At 32.8% G+C, this 16836-nt stretch overlaps 3 protein-coding genes across 4 annotated transcripts in view; 1 reads left to right on the top strand and 2 right to left on the bottom strand.

Annotated features, from left to right (window-relative positions):
- LOC108750245 (protein Lilipod) overlaps window positions 1-7916 on the bottom strand; it is a 12564-nt gene extending 4648 nt beyond the window's left edge. For both annotated transcript variants that reach the window (XM_018489586.1, XM_018489585.1), the window contains exon 1: window positions 7606-7916. In XM_018489586.1, coding sequence (XP_018345088.1) covers window positions 7606-7665 — 60 coding nt within the window. In that variant the 5' untranslated portion in view covers window positions 7666-7916. The remainder of the gene's footprint in view (window positions 1-7605) is intronic.
- A 1484-nt stretch (window positions 7917-9400) lies between these two features.
- Window positions 9401-12285, bottom strand: LOC108750235 (ubiquitin thioesterase OTU1). The gene is made up of 4 exons (XM_018489568.1): window positions 11785-12285; window positions 10892-11048; window positions 10061-10377; window positions 9401-9883 (listed from the first exon to the last, which is right to left on the bottom strand). Exons 1-4 carry the CDS (start codon window positions 12025-12027, stop codon window positions 9665-9667), a joined length of 936 nt encoding a protein of 311 aa, XP_018345070.1. The 5' UTR covers window positions 12028-12285; the 3' UTR covers window positions 9401-9664.
- A 1500-nt stretch (window positions 12286-13785) lies between these two features.
- LOC108750233 (40S ribosomal protein S9) lies at window positions 13786-16439 on the top strand. Its single transcript, XM_018489564.1, has 4 exons — window positions 13786-13876; window positions 14151-14389; window positions 15206-15392; window positions 16201-16439. Exons 2-4 carry the CDS (start codon window positions 14167-14169, stop codon window positions 16370-16372), a joined length of 582 nt encoding a protein of 193 aa, XP_018345066.1. The 5' UTR covers window positions 13786-13876; window positions 14151-14166; the 3' UTR covers window positions 16373-16439.
- Window positions 16440-16836: the final 397 nt, after the last annotated feature.

Here is a 16836-nt window from a genome sequence, read left to right on the forward strand (position 1 = left end):
ATAATGTACGATGCATTATATATAATATATTATACAATAATTATATATGTATATAAATAATTACAAATAAATTATAATATATACAAATAATTAAATTAACAATTTTTGTTTTATACTTATATAATTATATAATTATATATAATTATAGTTTTATACTTATATAATTATATTTTATAATTATATAAATTATATTAGATCTTTTTAAATATTACGAGATATTCTTTTGTTGTATTTTCAGTTGCAAATTCAGTTTATAAGCTGTTGTATAGTTATTATACAGAGTTTTGCAGTGTGTTTTAAGTGATAAGTGATAGCAGTCATGAAGAGATAAGGGACCACCAGGAAAAAAATAGGTCAAAAATGTGAAACAGCATTTTTGCAAATGCTAGAACTATGACTCATGATAATTGAATGCCTAGCAATTGTCGAGATGTCGTCACATCACGTTACGTAAATCACGTTGAGCATCATTCATTGCCATTCAGTGATTAAAAGAATACCTCCAACATCAGAAAATACAGAAAATACGTCGGTAAACGAAGCCATGTATATTACGACTGAAATTTTGAACTCTGAACTGCTGTTCTTTGTTCTTTTGTCTGACATAGTATTTGTAAATATCGATTGGTAAATAATACAAATTCCAAAGATTAATCGAGTACTTGGTTTTTAGAACCAATTGCAAACAAACAAATATTAATTCCTAAAACAAAAAGAAACATTAGCTTCCTGATATCTACATCAAGCTCGCATGTCCTCATATTGAATTGTATGACGATAAATTTCTTTTCTTTTGTTAATCATATACATTTAATAAATAATATATTTATTAAGTGTATTTATTCTAATAATCTCTCATTAATAAATTATATTTCAACTGACGTAACACAAAGGAGCGTCAATCCAAGATCTTCCACTATCTTTCTTAGGCGCCACTACGCGATAACGAGCAGGTCGTGCATAAGCAACGGATCGAATTGTTCAACGATGACCAACCTGGGACCGTCTGTGTGCGTTTCGGTTTCATTTATTAATTCTTCACGATCGATACACCGCCTCGACTTAGTCTTCGTTCATTTATTCAACCGCTAATCTATTCCAAGTATTTTTTTTTTGCATTTACATTTTCGCACGTACATTGGAGTTTGTCGCCGTCATCATTATAATCAATATTATGATGTGTGTATATAATCAACATATAATACTAATTTGCCCGGGATGCAAATAACGGAGTTATGTATGTATAATTACAGATGGATAGCCATGTGCGCGTGACATTTTCGGCATCGTTGCTGGCAACGGCCTCTTGCCGAGAATAGGACGGATGAAAGTGAGACAGAACCGATCTTCTGCGAGTCCAATGTACCTAGCCGGAAACTAGGGTGTGGCGAACGAGGCATTATAAACTTTTACGTACTTTAATTCGTACGCTAATTGGTGATTATTATCACCCACTTATACATTTGCAATCGAGCGCTTCCTGTGTCTTAAATAAAATATGTGGATGTAAATTTTGATAGAACAACCGACAATTTTGCAACACGAAAGGTATTGCTTTAAATGGAGAAATACATTTTCTCTGTGAGCTTTCACAAGAATCAATATTATTTATATAAATGTTAAAGGGTTATATACTGTACACATATTCTTATTCTACTGCCATTTTAGTAATTATGTTTCATTCGTTCGTATATAAACATACGTATCACATAATCTATATTTGTAACATATATACTGTATATACGATCATATCACTCATTTACTATTGCGACACAATTTAAAAAATAAAATTTTCCAGAAGATAAATTTGAGCGTTTTGTATTAAAATATTGTAACATTAATTTTAAAATACAACTAATTTTAAATATTAAATAATAGTTTTTCCTTTTTTGCAAGCAAAAACTTTTGAGTTGTCAATATTGTAGCAAATGAACGATACTAAATTAATATTATAGATATATTAAATATTAATTAATACCATTAAAATTAATATTACTTTTTAAAATTATATTTCTGTAAAAGAAATATTTTTTTCTGGAATGCATTCTTTTCTTTTGCTTCGAGCACCAATCTAATCCTGTTTCTGTTTTTGCGTGTATTTAATTTACATAGAAGTAAAGAAAAAAAAAATTAAACTTCATGATAAAATAACTGTTATTTAAAACATCGAATAAAATAAGTTATTTTAAATAACAGTTATTTAAACAACCGTTATTCCTGTCTATCCAATATTTTATTTAATAACAAAATATCGAATAGAATATAGAAAAGGATGTAATTTTTTCTCGGTCTCTGAAAAATCGCACGAATTTCATATCAATACCCCTCGTTTTTTTTCTCACTGACTGCGCTCTGTAAATGACAATATATCATTTCATTTTTATCCTTGTTGTTCACCGAATATTAAACAAAGATAAGATGATACTACATCATCTTATGACGCGCTTGACGGAATCAGAGTTTGATTATATTAAGTTGTCTTTGAAGTTCCAACTCGTGGTCGCTTTATCTCGTTCGTGTACAAATCTGTGCGCAGTTTGAACATTGATCACGACTTTATCGTCTGCATTTCGTAATCTTTATCCTCTTTCTTGCTTTTTCATTGCACGTGGCAGCTGCTTCCGGATTGATCAACTAAATACGGAAGCGAAGCAATTGGATTACCAGGCGGGTCGTGAAAAGGAAGTGGAACGTGCTTTCACGATACTTTCAAAAGAGGTAAAAGTCGATGAATATATGTTACCAAAAAACTAGGTATTAGATAAAACTCATGTTTTATCTAACTAACAACAAGTAGAAGTTTTTATTTCATCATATAAGTTTTAATCATAGATAATTGAGACAACCGCTGTTATGAAATCCTAATCTTTTTCTAATATTTCCCTAATTACTTCCTAATACCTTTTCTAATCTTTTTTTAAATATTGCTTTTCTTTTATTTAAGATGTTGAAAGAGACGCATTTTTCTCATAATATATACTTTACTTAGACTTTATTCTTATATCATACATTTTTTTTTATACTTCCTTCTATAAAGTATTTCTTTGATATTTCTTTTCCTTTTGTATAAAGATAGTACTCCGATCTCGAGTACTATTTTGGCTTTTTTGTTCAGGATTCTCGGCGAAGCGACCGGTTTCTTGGAGCATCGTCGTGAGGAATCTTCGCAAAACGAAGACATTGTCCACGTTCGCCGGGCGACAAGACCCGCTTCCTTTGCGACAGCGATTTACAAGATGCATTCGACGCCGGGTGAATGTACTTGTGCCAGACGTCATCGACGATTGAAATTCTTCCGTTCACGCATTCTCGCTAGTTTTTCGAGTTTACGGACGCCGAGAAGTAGCAGGACGAGAAAAAAAGCCAGAGATTTAACTCGATATACGAGACGTCCCAAGTCCAGTGAATTATCTTCTAATCCACGAATTCAAGTCGTGAATTCAAAGTCAAATTTCGCCATCAGAATCAATTCCTCTGCGATTAATGTCAATTTCTATTAATATAGATTAACTTTGATCTCGATTTAACTTTATTTTCATCTTTGTCTAACTCTAATCTATCCATTTTTTCTATCAATATAAATTATTATTTAATCTCACAGGAAGTGGATTATGTATTTTAAAATGAGATAAAATTATAAATTAAAATGAATAGGCTCGTATGATAGCAACGCAATTTAACAGTATCGTGGCTTACTTCGAGCTTTTTAAACAGGTGACATAGAAATAATATATGTATTTAAATAGATGAAAATAATTAGTACAATTGATTCAAAATACATGTGTGCCACGATACTGTTAAAAAAATTATAAATAATAATATTCTTTGCTCACTTTTTTATAATTATTAATTTTCACCTAGTTTCAAGATACACACAATCCATCAGATCATTCTAACAACTTACAGCAATATAACTGTACATTGCAAATTATAGAAATGTTGCTGCAAATTTCTAAGCAGTTTTAATTTTTTATCGTTTTCTAAAAATTGGAAAGACAGAGTAAATTAAACCGAGATCAAAATTCATTTACATTCATAGAAATGGTTATAAAAATTAAAATGCGTTTTATTGAATGTTACATCCCGATAAAATTCTCTCTTTTCTTATTATAAATATACGATTTATACCTTACCTTTACCTTATCTCTAGTTTGGTATTTCGTTTTGGTTTTGATAATTTGTCTCTGTTTTATGCCCTGCTATAAAAGAGAAAAAAATTTTTTAATATATAAAAGGTATGTGATAAAGTTTCGAAATAAAGATAAAATAGGGACTACTAAACTAGAGATAAGATAAAAGTAAGATATAAATCGTATATTTATAATAAGTAAAGAGAGAATTTTATCGAGATCTAACATGAAATCTTAAAAAAGTTTCGTGAGAATTTACGGATCTTCCAGGTATTTTATTCCAGATAAGAGATTTAAAAATACAAAGAGTTTAAATTAAATCGAGATTAGGATTAATCTATAGGGTGTCCCATGTAACATTGCTAAAACTAATAAATTGTCATTTGTAAATGTACATATAAGGAACAAAAAAAATATAATCATATCTTTCAATAAGAAACATTTGACAGTTTTATTTTATTTTAAGATAAAGCGACGAAATATTTTTAACATTTAATATTTAGAAAAATGCTAAACACTGTCAATCTTAATATTACATATTTTTGAAATGTTGCTGCTCTTAATCTTATACATATGTATATACATTCTGTAAATTTAAAAAGAAATTTGATCATTAAAAAAACATTTTAAAAATATATAGCATTAAAATTGGCAATATTCTTATAAATCTTTATTGAATGATACAATATTGGTTTTTATTTTATGTATAAATAAAACTGTCAAACATCTTCCATTAAAAAATATTTTACTTTTTCTATTCCTTAAACAGTTTCAAAATGACAGTTGGATTAGTTTCAGTAACTTCTCGTAGGACACCCTGTAGATTGCTAGATATGGACGTAAATCCATATTATTCACAAGTGACGAATCTGTTGAAGATTCACACTCGATATTAGTGCAGCTGAGACTGAAATAAATGACGAAAGATTAATAAACGAATGATGCCTCGTGCTAAACAAAGGATGCCCGTTGAGTATCTTATTTATAAAACTGCGGAGAAAGAGAGACAAACAGAGAACATTTTACGGGAGGAAGGGAGAGGAACATCATCTTTTTCCTTGGCAATATTTCACAGCTGTTGCTAAAATAAAATTAATTCGGGGGAGCGGGAGGGCCTGCTTTCGCTTGTAAACACATGCTCTTGCAAACTTGGAATAATTTTAAATCTCGCACCGGCCACGATTAATCGAGGACGAACGGGCATTTGTCCCGTTAAGATAAATAAACAAGTAGGCCCCGTTTGTCGATCCACGTTGGCAAATAGCGGTGGAATTGTCGGAGCTTCCGACGGCTACAGTCGTGGCTGACGTTATCATGAATGATAAGGCACGTTTTCACGATTGAATAATTAAAAACGAAGCAAGCTGCAACCTCAATTCATCAAGTAGACGATGGTCTTGTCTGTTTAATTGTTCTCATGCTAATTACAAGTTCATTTTTGAGCGATTACAAATTAGAAACTGAATTCCATAGTAGACTATTCCAGTTAATCTTAAGGCTTAGTTTTGTGTGTCAATGATGTGGAAAATAGCGATTTTGTGACCAATGAGTTGATCATAGAATCTACAATCGGATGTAACATTTATGTCTATTTCTGTCAATGTAGAGAGAGAAGAAGAAGAGAGAGAGAGAGAGAGAAGAGAGAGAGAGAGAGATTAACTTTAATCTCGATTCAATCTATCCTTCATCTTTCTTAGAAAACTAGAAAAAGGTAAAAAATTAGTTTGAGAGATTAACATTAAACTACAATGGTAGAAACAGGAATAAGTTGAATTCTGTATCTTAGATACATCTCTACCAATGTAGATCAACTTAATTTTAATTCAACTTCTAGTCTTCTAATCTTATCTTTTCTTATGTTTAGGAATTAAAGATGCAAAGTGTAAGTTGAATTGGTCTTGATTTTGGATCCATTTCTATTAATACAGATTAACTTTCTAATCTCTGATAAATTTTCCCTTTATCTCTTGAATTCTTTATCTCTAGAATTAAAGAAGATAAAAGTAATTAAATCAAGATTAAAGTTAATCTCCGTTGATAAATTAATTTTAATCTTGGACATTGTTCAGCAATGATCAATTTTGGCTCACAACTTATTTTTCTAGTTTCAAGAATTACACAAAAAGTTAAAGAGTAAGTTGAACCGAGATTAATCTTGGTAGAAACGGGAATTCCAATTAATTCTAATTTTTAGGTCTGGAAAAAGTCAACAGGGTTGGATTAAGTTAATGTTTTTTTTTTTAACTAAATTAAGTTAAAGTTAATGGCTTGTAAAATTAATAAAATTAAGTGAAAAATTGAAGGAATAAAGAGTTAACTTAATAATAAAAGTTAAGTTAAAATTGAATTAACTTAGGTTTAAAAACAAAGTTAATTTTGAAAAAAATTATTTTCGAGATCAGAATCCTAATTTCTCTTAAAATGAGATTACTTTAAATAACACTTAGAAATATAGATTATTAGGTAAATTTAATTTTATATTTACATGTATGTTACTTGTATATAATGAGAGTCACGCCATAAGGCGTTTTTGTTAAAATCTTGCGAGAGAAGGGTATATGTTTGCTTTATTTCTCTCTTCCTTTAATCATTATCTAACTTTCTTTAACTTCTGAAATAATCTCATGCATATTTACGCCTACGTCATCTAGATATTTGTCACAAAAAATATATGTAAAAATAGGTGGATGTGCAATACTGTTCTACAAGGCTTTTCATCTAAGATTCATTTCATATTTATGTTACTGGAACATAACGTTTATGATACCTAAAATTAGTGTGATTCAAATATAAGTGGGAATTGACAAAACCTAGCGATCAATAAAAATTGGCTACCGCATGGTGCGTAACTCTTATTATAGATCTCTCATCATAAAATCATTGAACTTTTTCTAAATTAATTCTCTAATGTTTAAGACTTTATTATTTAGAAAAAAAAATATGAACATTAAAGAGAGATAGAAAAATTGTTAATTTAAAAATTAATGCATTTAAAATTAATTAAGTTGAGTTAAGAGTTATTAACTTTTTAACTTATTTTTTTTAACTTTTAACATTTTAACTAGTTATTACTCCCAACCGTGGGAAAAATCAAGATTAAAGTTAATCTGCATTGACGGAAACATGCTAATTAAATTTAATTTTTAGACTTTTCTGAAAAGATGAGTAAATTGAACCTAGATTGGCGTTAATCTACGTTGGTAGAAATAAATATTAGGCGTTCAATTCTTCGTGGAAATTCCAGAGGGGTCAATTGTGATGACATCCGCGACGAGGAATGACCGGAGAAAGGCGTGAACCTCCGTGGGATTCCTACATAAAAGCACCACGCTCGGGGCTCGGTATTGTGTGCCCACGGAGGTTTTTTTTTTTCCACGCACGATGAACGCGGGAAACTCGACCGTGCGGCTCTGCGAGGATGAGCATTTTCAACGTTCGAGGGAGGCGATTATTATTTATTTGCGATGTTACTCACTATATTCTCGCGCACGGTGTTGAGAAACAATTGTTCCCTGAGGTCAGCGTCATCTTCCATCTTCACCTGGTTGTCAACGAATGATCTTGATCAGCCAGCGGCGGCAACATTTTACCGTATTGCACGGTCCCGCGACGACATACCCTGGAGGACGACACTCTCGTGCGACGTGAGAAACGTCGAGGTGAATCCCACCCGGGTTGGTCTCTGCGACGGGTGTGTACGCGTGAGGGTGTAACAACGAGTTAATGTATTCGCACAGCGATAGGCATGACGGACGACTGATCGACCGATCGACCAACCAACAACCAAGGCTGTTAACGAACTGATTGTCAAGCCAATCAAACCGTTTGACAACCTCGGAGTTAACCTTCAAAGGAAACCTCCGATTGCGTTTCTAGACTCCGCTTGGAGCGCCACAACTGCGTTCCTCCAAAACTCTTCGCAAAAACGTGAGATTCATGGAAAATGTTGTTCATTCTGGGAACGAAAGATGTCATTGGCTGCGTTCAGCGGACTCAACAGTTGAGCGCTCGCTGCTATTGGCCTAGTTTCCATCGACGAGTACTATTAAGGTGCAACCACAATAGAAGGAATTAGGAATAAGGAATAAGGATTCCGATCTATCAGAAACCGTGTATTCCAGTGTATCCAATATCTGATAGGTTGAAAGCCTTATTCCTTATTCCTTCTATTGTGGCTGCATCATTAAAGACCGATATCCTTACGAGAGTCGCGGCCTTGTGACTATTGAAGTAATTAAGAGTTAAAAACTGATAATATTGTACTAATTTTATGATTTATTAATTTAATAGACGTATTTATGCATTTAGAACTTAATAATACTCGATTTTTCTTTAAAATTGTTATTTCAGTGTTATCATCAAAGTTTTATTATCAACAGAGATGATAACTGCATAGAAAAAATTTTAATTTTTCTGCAATATATAAAATATTACACAATTCGTGTATACTCTTGCATTCCGTGCGAGGAAATTTGTCTCGATAGTCTAAAGGCTTAGGATTCTCGGTCGAGGCAATATTTTTCGCAATAATAATTATTACAGTTCTTTAAGGTTTGGGAAATTTTTGGGGGGATTATTTGTTTCAGATCGATTGTGTAAATGTCCGATAATCTTATCGGCACGCAATTATTATTTCTGAAAATTAATTCATTTAAAAAAATGAATATATATTGTAGCACATCTTAACACTCAGACCGGTAGGCGTTTCGTATATAAATTATTTAACATGTTTTCTGGAAAAAAAAACAGTTTTCTAAAAACTCATTCTTACATGTTAAAGAAAATTTGAACAGATTTTCAATCAAATGTAAAGATTCAGGTCAAATGCATGTTTTTTACGTGCTCGTATTTCGTCGATTTGGGATTGCAGATATCGATAATAAACAATGTTTAATCAAAATCAGTAACTTGTGTATTATGCGCATTAACAATCCTTATTGCAAACGAATTCGCAGATAATGATAATGTTACTATTTGCAAGCGCCTCGCTCGAGTAGAAAAAGATATTAGTTTTCTCTCTCTCTCTTTCTCTCTTTCTCTCTCTCTCACTGCAAAATGGCAATCCTTCAGTCCTAAACAGTATAAAATATTCTAAAAAAACAACAAGAGTACAATTTTGTGCCAACACAAATGTAACAATTTTGTTCTAGCATAAATATAACAATATAAATACGATTCGAAATATCAATAAAAAATAATTCCTTAGTTAAAATATAATAATTACTAATAAACCTAGAATATATAATTATACAATAATATAATTTGCGAATATAATTTATAAAAATATCACACACATATTCCTCAAGCACAGAATTTCCCTGTTGTTAGAATTCCTTAGTACAAAGAATTTGCAATAATAAGTGCTTGGATTAATATTACAATTGCGCACCACAAGACTAAATAGATAGAAACCGAAATTTCCGAACGGTTTCAATCGAAGAAAACTGTAAATTATCACCCTATACTGTTTAGAGTCAAGGATAGTCACCGAAGAGTTAGATCAATTAAATCATAAGAACTGCTGCTGTACAAGGTTACGCTGCTACTTCGCCGAAATTCTTGTGACCGGTGTCCTTGGCGTGTTGCTGAGCCGCTGCTTGTCCATTTAACATGATTTTGCAGTCAATGCACATTAGTGTGAATTTTTGAACATCCGTGAACTGGCGACTCGATCTCGCCTCTTTTGCGAGCTGGGCGGCCTCCAGCAGCATCCTGTCATCCTCGGTGGAAAAGATTGTTTGAATACTGCCACCCTGATAAAGAAAATACGTTAAAATCGAAACTGTAAAGTTTGCAAAAAAGATAGAATTCTATGTTAAAAGATCTCTTTCTAAATAAATATTAAAAAAAAAAAACTATTTGACTTTTCTTCATTTTGATATGATATTAGAAATTGAGAAAATTTTTAAATATTGGTAGAAGAAATTTACATTGAGCGGTTCCAGGTAGAGAGGATCATAGTGGATCCCATCAAATATGAGAAAGACTCGTTGAGCATAATGTTGATCTTCGCCAAACCTATTGATGATCGCGTTAATGCTGTCGATCACCGCTATCTCTAAACCATAAAATTTAGATAGGATCGACAGTTCTATGGCGCCACCCCAGGCATCAGACTTGAGAATCCATTCGCAATATTCAGCATTCGGTCTGCCCAGAAATGCCTCGGAGTATTCATTTGGGTCTGCCGCTACTGCGTTTGCTATAATCTCCCTCATAAAACTGGCGCAAGTAGTGTCGACTTTTCCTGAAGAAACATAAATTATTACAACTTTGAGTTTAACATTTGTTTTTTTTTCGCTCTTATTATTTTGAAGTATATGAAATTTTAATTTAACCTTAATATTCTTAGGTGTCTTTAATTCATATGATTCTTAGAAGCGTGATATTCATTTTATAAGTTTAAAACTATAAGTACCAAGCGATCATAACTCCGTTCCTGTGTATTTTAAAAATTAATATTATATTTCTTACGTAAAAGACAGGATTTTTGAAATTGTTTGGCTTATCAATAATTATGTTCTTTATATTAATGAAATAGTTTTTATCAGTGTCTTTATTTTCATAATAATTTACTTGCTTAATCCTTTTAGTAAGAAACGTTGGCACTTTGCGTTACAATTATGCAAATTATATTTTCTTAATACTTTTCTGTATTTTAAAATTTAAGAAAATTATTTAAACATGTACTATGTATGGGGATATATATTATCTCTAGTAAATTGCAAAGTGTTCTAACTTTATTTACAAGTGTTGCTCACCATTCAAAACATAACCCACGCTAGTAAAGAGACAGGAATTGTCTGCAGGTACTACTTTCCTCATCAGAACGCCTGGAATATTGGCAAAGTTCTCCTGGTCGACGATATGGGACCGCCCAAGATTATCCAGTCTTTGCTCATGTCTATTGAACACGATCTGCATGTGACATTCACATAGAGATTCTTCTCTTAGCTTTCAACATTGAATTGGCTTTGAGCAAAATAAATAAACAAACCATAATTTTAATGTCACAAAAATTAAATTATTTGATACATGTTTGAGCTCTTAACTAGAGATTGGCACAAATAAAATAGATAATGTTCCAATTTATGACTCTCATGTGCAAATTTTAATTTCGGCATTGCGTTCTGTATCTCTATCTCATGTTTTGAAAAGAATTTAAAAAGGTTCATGATGTTGTATGATTTATATTATGGTTTCAAGACACTCTGTTACATAATAATAATAATAATAATCACTGCGAATACAGTAGAAGAATAAGGTACAACATAAGAGATTGCAAAAACAATAGATGAAATATTAGCAATAATGTTACCTTGAAACCTAAACCTGAAAAGAAAGCAATTAAAGTTTACCATGGAAAACACTTCAAATTCAAAGAGTGAATCGTTAAATGGAAAAATTTGCGAGAAACTCATAGTGTCATAAAAAGAAGAATCACAAAGCCACATGCTTTTTAATACCATTTTCTGTGCTCTCAGGAGGCCGATTGTGTATTTGGAAACGAGATAAAAATCACAAAAGTGAACAAATTTACTAAGTGTTGGCTAATAAAATTATAAATATTCTATATATTCACTTTTGTAATTTTCACTTTGCTCCAAGAACATACACAATCGACTCCCAGCTCCCAGGAGCTGGTAAGACAAACCTGTTTCTCCTCGACGATAAGGGTATCTCCGGAGATAATCCCGACGCCTTCGATCGTGGCGTCAGGTGAGTCCAGGTCGATGGGCTTCGGTGGGAAGCCGCCGAGGACCTGGAGGGCAGCTGCTGGAACGCCGGTAAGCTCGATGAGCTTCGCCTTCAGCTGAGAAACGTTATCGTGGGCCGTGAGACCGTATACGACCTTTTGACCCGATTTGGTCTTCACCCGGAGCACGAAACCCGCCATGACCGTCGGTCCGCTTCCTGCGACTAGAGACGGCCGTGACTCGGACGACGCGGATCTCCGCCAATCAGCTGTTTCGCCCGTGCCTTCGCGGCACCTTTGTTCTCGTCGTCGTCGTCGTCGTCACGGTCGGAGCGATCAATCACGTACGCACACAATTCTGCATCGTTACCACGATAAACGATAATAACAAAACAGCTAACGACTGCTAGTGACTAGCCATCACACTCGACTCTCGTGAATCACGAATCATGAATTGCGAGTGGAGCAACATGAAGTTGCCGCATATCACATGGTATCGCAGAGCGCAATGAGAATATCGGATATATTCAAGTTGCGAGAAAAAAATAGAGGGAAAAATAAAAATTAGTATAGCCAAGTTTGAAATTTTTTAATTTTATTAATTAATGATCGAATTTTATGGCGAATCGGTTTGTGTCAATTAAACAATTAATTGAAATTTTTTTTAAGTATAATTCTTTAGTTTTTGTTAGATCAATTCCTTATGTTTTTTCTAGCGTTTTTTTTCTAAAATAAATATGTCCAAGAAAAAGTTTTTGAAATATTAATTCTTTTTCTTGTCATATTTGCACAATATTTTTGTAAAATATTTCAATGCAATATTTCAAATTAAATAACAATAAATAAAGGGCAAAGTAAGAGTCAGCGCATTTCCCTAAAAAGTCATTAAAAGAATTAAAAGAATAAATTAAAATACAGAAGATAAAAAAGAAGAAAAGATATATAATAAGAATGAACAATAAAGATGAAAATAAATTAAAACATTACAAGTTTCGGCTACTGGATTGAGCCCTCTTCAGACATTAAAAACATAATGGAATTAACAGTATTACAAAATAATTATCCCAAAAAATTCATAAATTAAAGATATACGCAGTTCGGTTGAGTATCGATGTAGAACTCGATTATTCACGTATACGATTGAACAGTCAAAAAAGTGTCATATCTCTTAGAAAAGTTCAACAAACATATGTAAATTATCAAAACTAATGTATCCATATAAATATGTATGTCTGTTTGATCTATATTTTTAGATCTAACGGAATATGCCAATCAGATCCAAGAGCTCACTGAGCGCTCAGTGAGCAGTCCTGCTTCTGGCTGCATCCATTGAGCGCTCAGTGAACTCTTTCATATAATTGGTCCATATTTTAGGATCTAATGGAATATGCTAATTAGATGAAGAAGCTCATTAAACGCTTAGTGAGCACCCATTGGGTGCATTCAGAACGACAACCACTTACTGAGCGCTCAATGAGCTTTTTTATTTGTTTGGTCTACATTTTTACATCTAATGGAATATGCCAATCGGATGCAAGAGCTCACTGAGGGCTTAGCGAGCAATCGTGCTTCTGGGTGCACATAATAAGTGCATTTAGTATGACCGCTCAGTGAGCTTTTGCATCTGTTTGGTCTATATTTTTAGATCTAACGGAAAATGCTAATCAGACGCAAGAGCTCAATAGTTGAATAAGCGCTTGCTATTAGGTGCATTGAACAACATCCACTCACTGAGCGCTCAGTGAGCTCTTTCATTTGATTGGCATATTCCATTAGATCCTAAAATATAGACCAATCAGATAAAAGAGCTCATTGAGTGCTCAGTGAGCGGTGTCGTTCTGAACGCATCCAACGTATCCAATCATATAGATATTTCATGCTGTGTGAGTCCCTAGGTCGATAGACTCGATATGTATTGGCAACACTGTCTCCCTTCTCTTCCTTCTTCAACCAACATCGATGATATTCGGTTTTTGGGCGCGTTCGACTGTTCGGCCATTTTCATTCGGTTCGTCTCGGTGAAAGGTTGTCTTTCTTCGCGCTGTTACAAGTAAGTAATAATTTCCATAAATGATTGCATTATTTGCGTCTCGACTAATATATTCGATCGTGATAATCGCAGCGAAGTTGGTTTTTATTTTTTTCAATGCTTGGTTTCGAAACATTTTCGCGACCACGTGTTCTTTTTTTTCGCTCTTTGTTAACACGTGGCGGTTACTTTTATAATATTTGCGGAATTATCGAATTCAAAAGTCATCCGTTTCTCATTCTCTTTGTAGATATCTCCGTATTTTATATATAATAATAATAATAATTTCGCTTAGGTGACGATCTTCCGGCATGGTTAACGGAAGAATTCCGTCGGTCTTCTCGAAGACCTACGTCACGCCTAGAAGGCCGTACGAGAAAGCTCGTCTTGATCAGGAATTACGTATTATCGGAGAATATGGTCTCCGTAACAAACGTGAGGTGTGGAGGGTAAAGTATACCCTGGCCAAGATTCGTAAAGCTGCTCGTGAGTTGCTCACGTTGGAAGAGAAGGACCCAAAGCGTCTCTTCGAAGGTTCGACATAAATCATATATGTATATTTGTAGATATACATTTATCGATAGTTTAATCAGGAAGTTGTGTGTGTATCTTGATAAGACGGGATAAAAATGACAAAAGTGAGCAAATTTATTAGTATGTTTACAAGATCTATTTTTTTATTTCTGTACTAGACTGCACTAAAACTTCCTCTTTCGTTAAATATCAAATATCTATTTCATTTGAAGTTCCAAGAGTATATATTAAATCGGTTACAAAAAATAGATCTATAATTTCATTAGTCAACATATAGAATTTGTTCACTTTGGTAATTTTTATCTTGTTTTAAGATACACAATTGACTTCCACATTAAACTATTGCATTTTAAATAATTATATATTTAATCTTCCATCGGAGTAAAATTTTTATTTTTTGCCTGGATCTTCAAACTTCAGTATAGATTTTTATATTGTTTTAGACTGTATAAGTCTCTCTAAATAGTATAGACCTTACAATCTGAAAAAATTTGTATATACTGAAAGCTTTAACAATAATTATTTTTACTATTGTACAAGTTGGCTTTATTTATTTTTTATAGATTTAAATTTATCAAAATTCACAACAAGAAATCAACTGTTTGCCTTTAAGTTCAATATTACTGATGGAGGATTAATTAAAAAAAAAAATAATATGATGATTATACCATAGAGCTATGACACCTCTTGTCTGAAAGGGTGATACCTTTTGTTTGAAGAAAAAAAGTATTTTTCTCTGAAGAATTACAAAATTTTAAAGAAATTTTTCCAAATCTTTCTATGCATAATACAAAAGAATTTTTTTTGTACTTATAGGAAATGCCCTGCTGCGTCGTTTGGTAAGAATTGGCGTGTTGAACGAAGCTCACATGAAGCTCGATTATGTATTGGGTCTAAAGATCGAGGATTTCTTGGAGCGACGTCTACAGACCCAAGTATTCAAGCTGGGCCTTGCTAAATCCATCCATCATGCCCGCGTGCTTATTCGCCAACGGCATATTCGGTAAATGATAATATGTTTTTATTACAGGAAAAGGAAAGGGACAAAATTTAAATTTGAAAACTATTTGAAAAAATGCCTTAAAAAATGGGCAAGAAGTGACCGAATTATTCTCACGGCTCACTTCTAATCTTTGAGGCAAGATCAAAAGCCTGAATTAATCACCGGTTAAGGTCACATAAGTTCCTTTTTCGGCTTCATATCAGGCTACAAATTTAAATGTTCATTATATGATTGATTTTATTTACTTATTTATATTTTAAATTTCTGTAATTTGAATCAAAATTATTGAGCTCTTAAAATATTCGTAGAAATATTGAAATCTAATTATTTTGTAATGTTACTTTTATAATCTTTTTCCAAAAGAGTGAAAAAAAAAAAGAAATTGTGTTTTAATATAAGAGACTTGATTATTCGAATATTTTATAATGCGGAAAATCAAGCGCTGCACTTCAATAAATCTAACAGCAATTTCGTATTGAAATTCATTAATATTCGATGCAATGTCGCAAGGCAAGATGACGAATGAATTCTGTTGCTCAGGTATCAGGACACCTGATCGACTGGACTTGGTTGATCACACAATGAGTCAAGAATTCAATTAACTTAATGAAAATTTAATTCGAATAGGCCACTTAAGTGTCGTTCATCGGCACTTAACGCCTGTTGAGCTGTCGAAATTCTACTTTTGTCAAGAGAGAGGAATAAGTTTCGGTAGAGTCTTTGCTTTTTGTAACGAAAAAATTTGCGATTAGTTTCTATGACACGAGTCTGAGGAAATCGAGTGATTATTAACGATTTCTCGTTACAGAGTGCGCAAGCAGGTGGTGAACATCCCGTCGTTCATCGTGCGACTGGACTCTCAGAAGCACATTGACTTCTCGCTGAAATCACCCTTCGGCGGTGGCAGACCCGGACGTGTCAAGAGGAAGAATTTGAGGAAGGGAAGCGGTGGTGCCGCACCAGAAGAAGAAGAAGATTAAAATAATCTTTATTATCGGCATTTATTATATCAATAAATGCATGGCGCGTAAAAATCAATTGTCTCTTCGTTTCCCTTCTCTTCCATTCATTTTTCAAATGAAATTCTTCCCAAACAAACACCCGAAGTCTGTAGAGAAGACATACACCTAAAAAGTAGAATCTAAAATTGGATCGATGTTTTTAGTGTATTGAAGTTGTTGATGAACTTTCCGATTTTATTTTCTTAAATATATAGTTAAATTGGCATCTATTTTCATACTTTTATTAAAGTGGAAAACAAAATTCATAGCTACTTAATTAACTAATTTAGTCATAACTGTAAAATGTAACTGTAAAATTATAGTTTAAAAACTTCGATTATGTGTCAGTATTAAAAATTTAACAATTTTTTGCTAGACAAGGACGTTAAATTTTGTTTTATGAGAGACATGCGGGAAAATATTCTTCGATAAAGATATAAAGA

This window comes from Trachymyrmex septentrionalis, unplaced genomic scaffold (genome assembly GCF_001594115.1).
Source record: "Trachymyrmex septentrionalis isolate Tsep2-gDNA-1 unplaced genomic scaffold, Tsep1.0 scaffold34, whole genome shotgun sequence".
In the NCBI taxonomy this organism is placed as follows: domain Eukaryota; kingdom Metazoa; phylum Arthropoda; class Insecta; order Hymenoptera; family Formicidae; genus Trachymyrmex; species Trachymyrmex septentrionalis.

Bases quoted from the DNA above. Each gene is read 5' to 3' on its own strand.
- LOC108750235 (XM_018489568.1), bottom strand. From the start codon at position 12,027: ATGGCGGGTTTCGTGCTCCGGGTGAAGACCAAATCGGGTCAAAAGGTC. The intron at 11,049-11,784 runs GTTTGTCTTACC...TGTCACATGCAG, and splicing joins TTATCGTCGAGGAGAAACAG to ATCGTGTTCAATAGACATGA. The intron at 10,378-10,891 runs GTGAGCAACACT...ATGTTTCTTCAG, and splicing joins CGTGGGTTATGTTTTGAATG to GAAAAGTCGACACTACTTGC.
- LOC108750233 (XM_018489564.1), top strand. From the start codon at position 14,167: ATGGTTAACGGAAGAATTCCGTCGGTCTTCTCGAAGACCTACGTCACG. The intron at 14,390-15,205 runs GTTCGACATAAA...TTGTACTTATAG, and splicing joins CCCAAAGCGTCTCTTCGAAG to GAAATGCCCTGCTGCGTCGT. The intron at 15,393-16,200 runs GTAAATGATAAT...TTCTCGTTACAG, and splicing joins ATTCGCCAACGGCATATTCG to AGTGCGCAAGCAGGTGGTGA.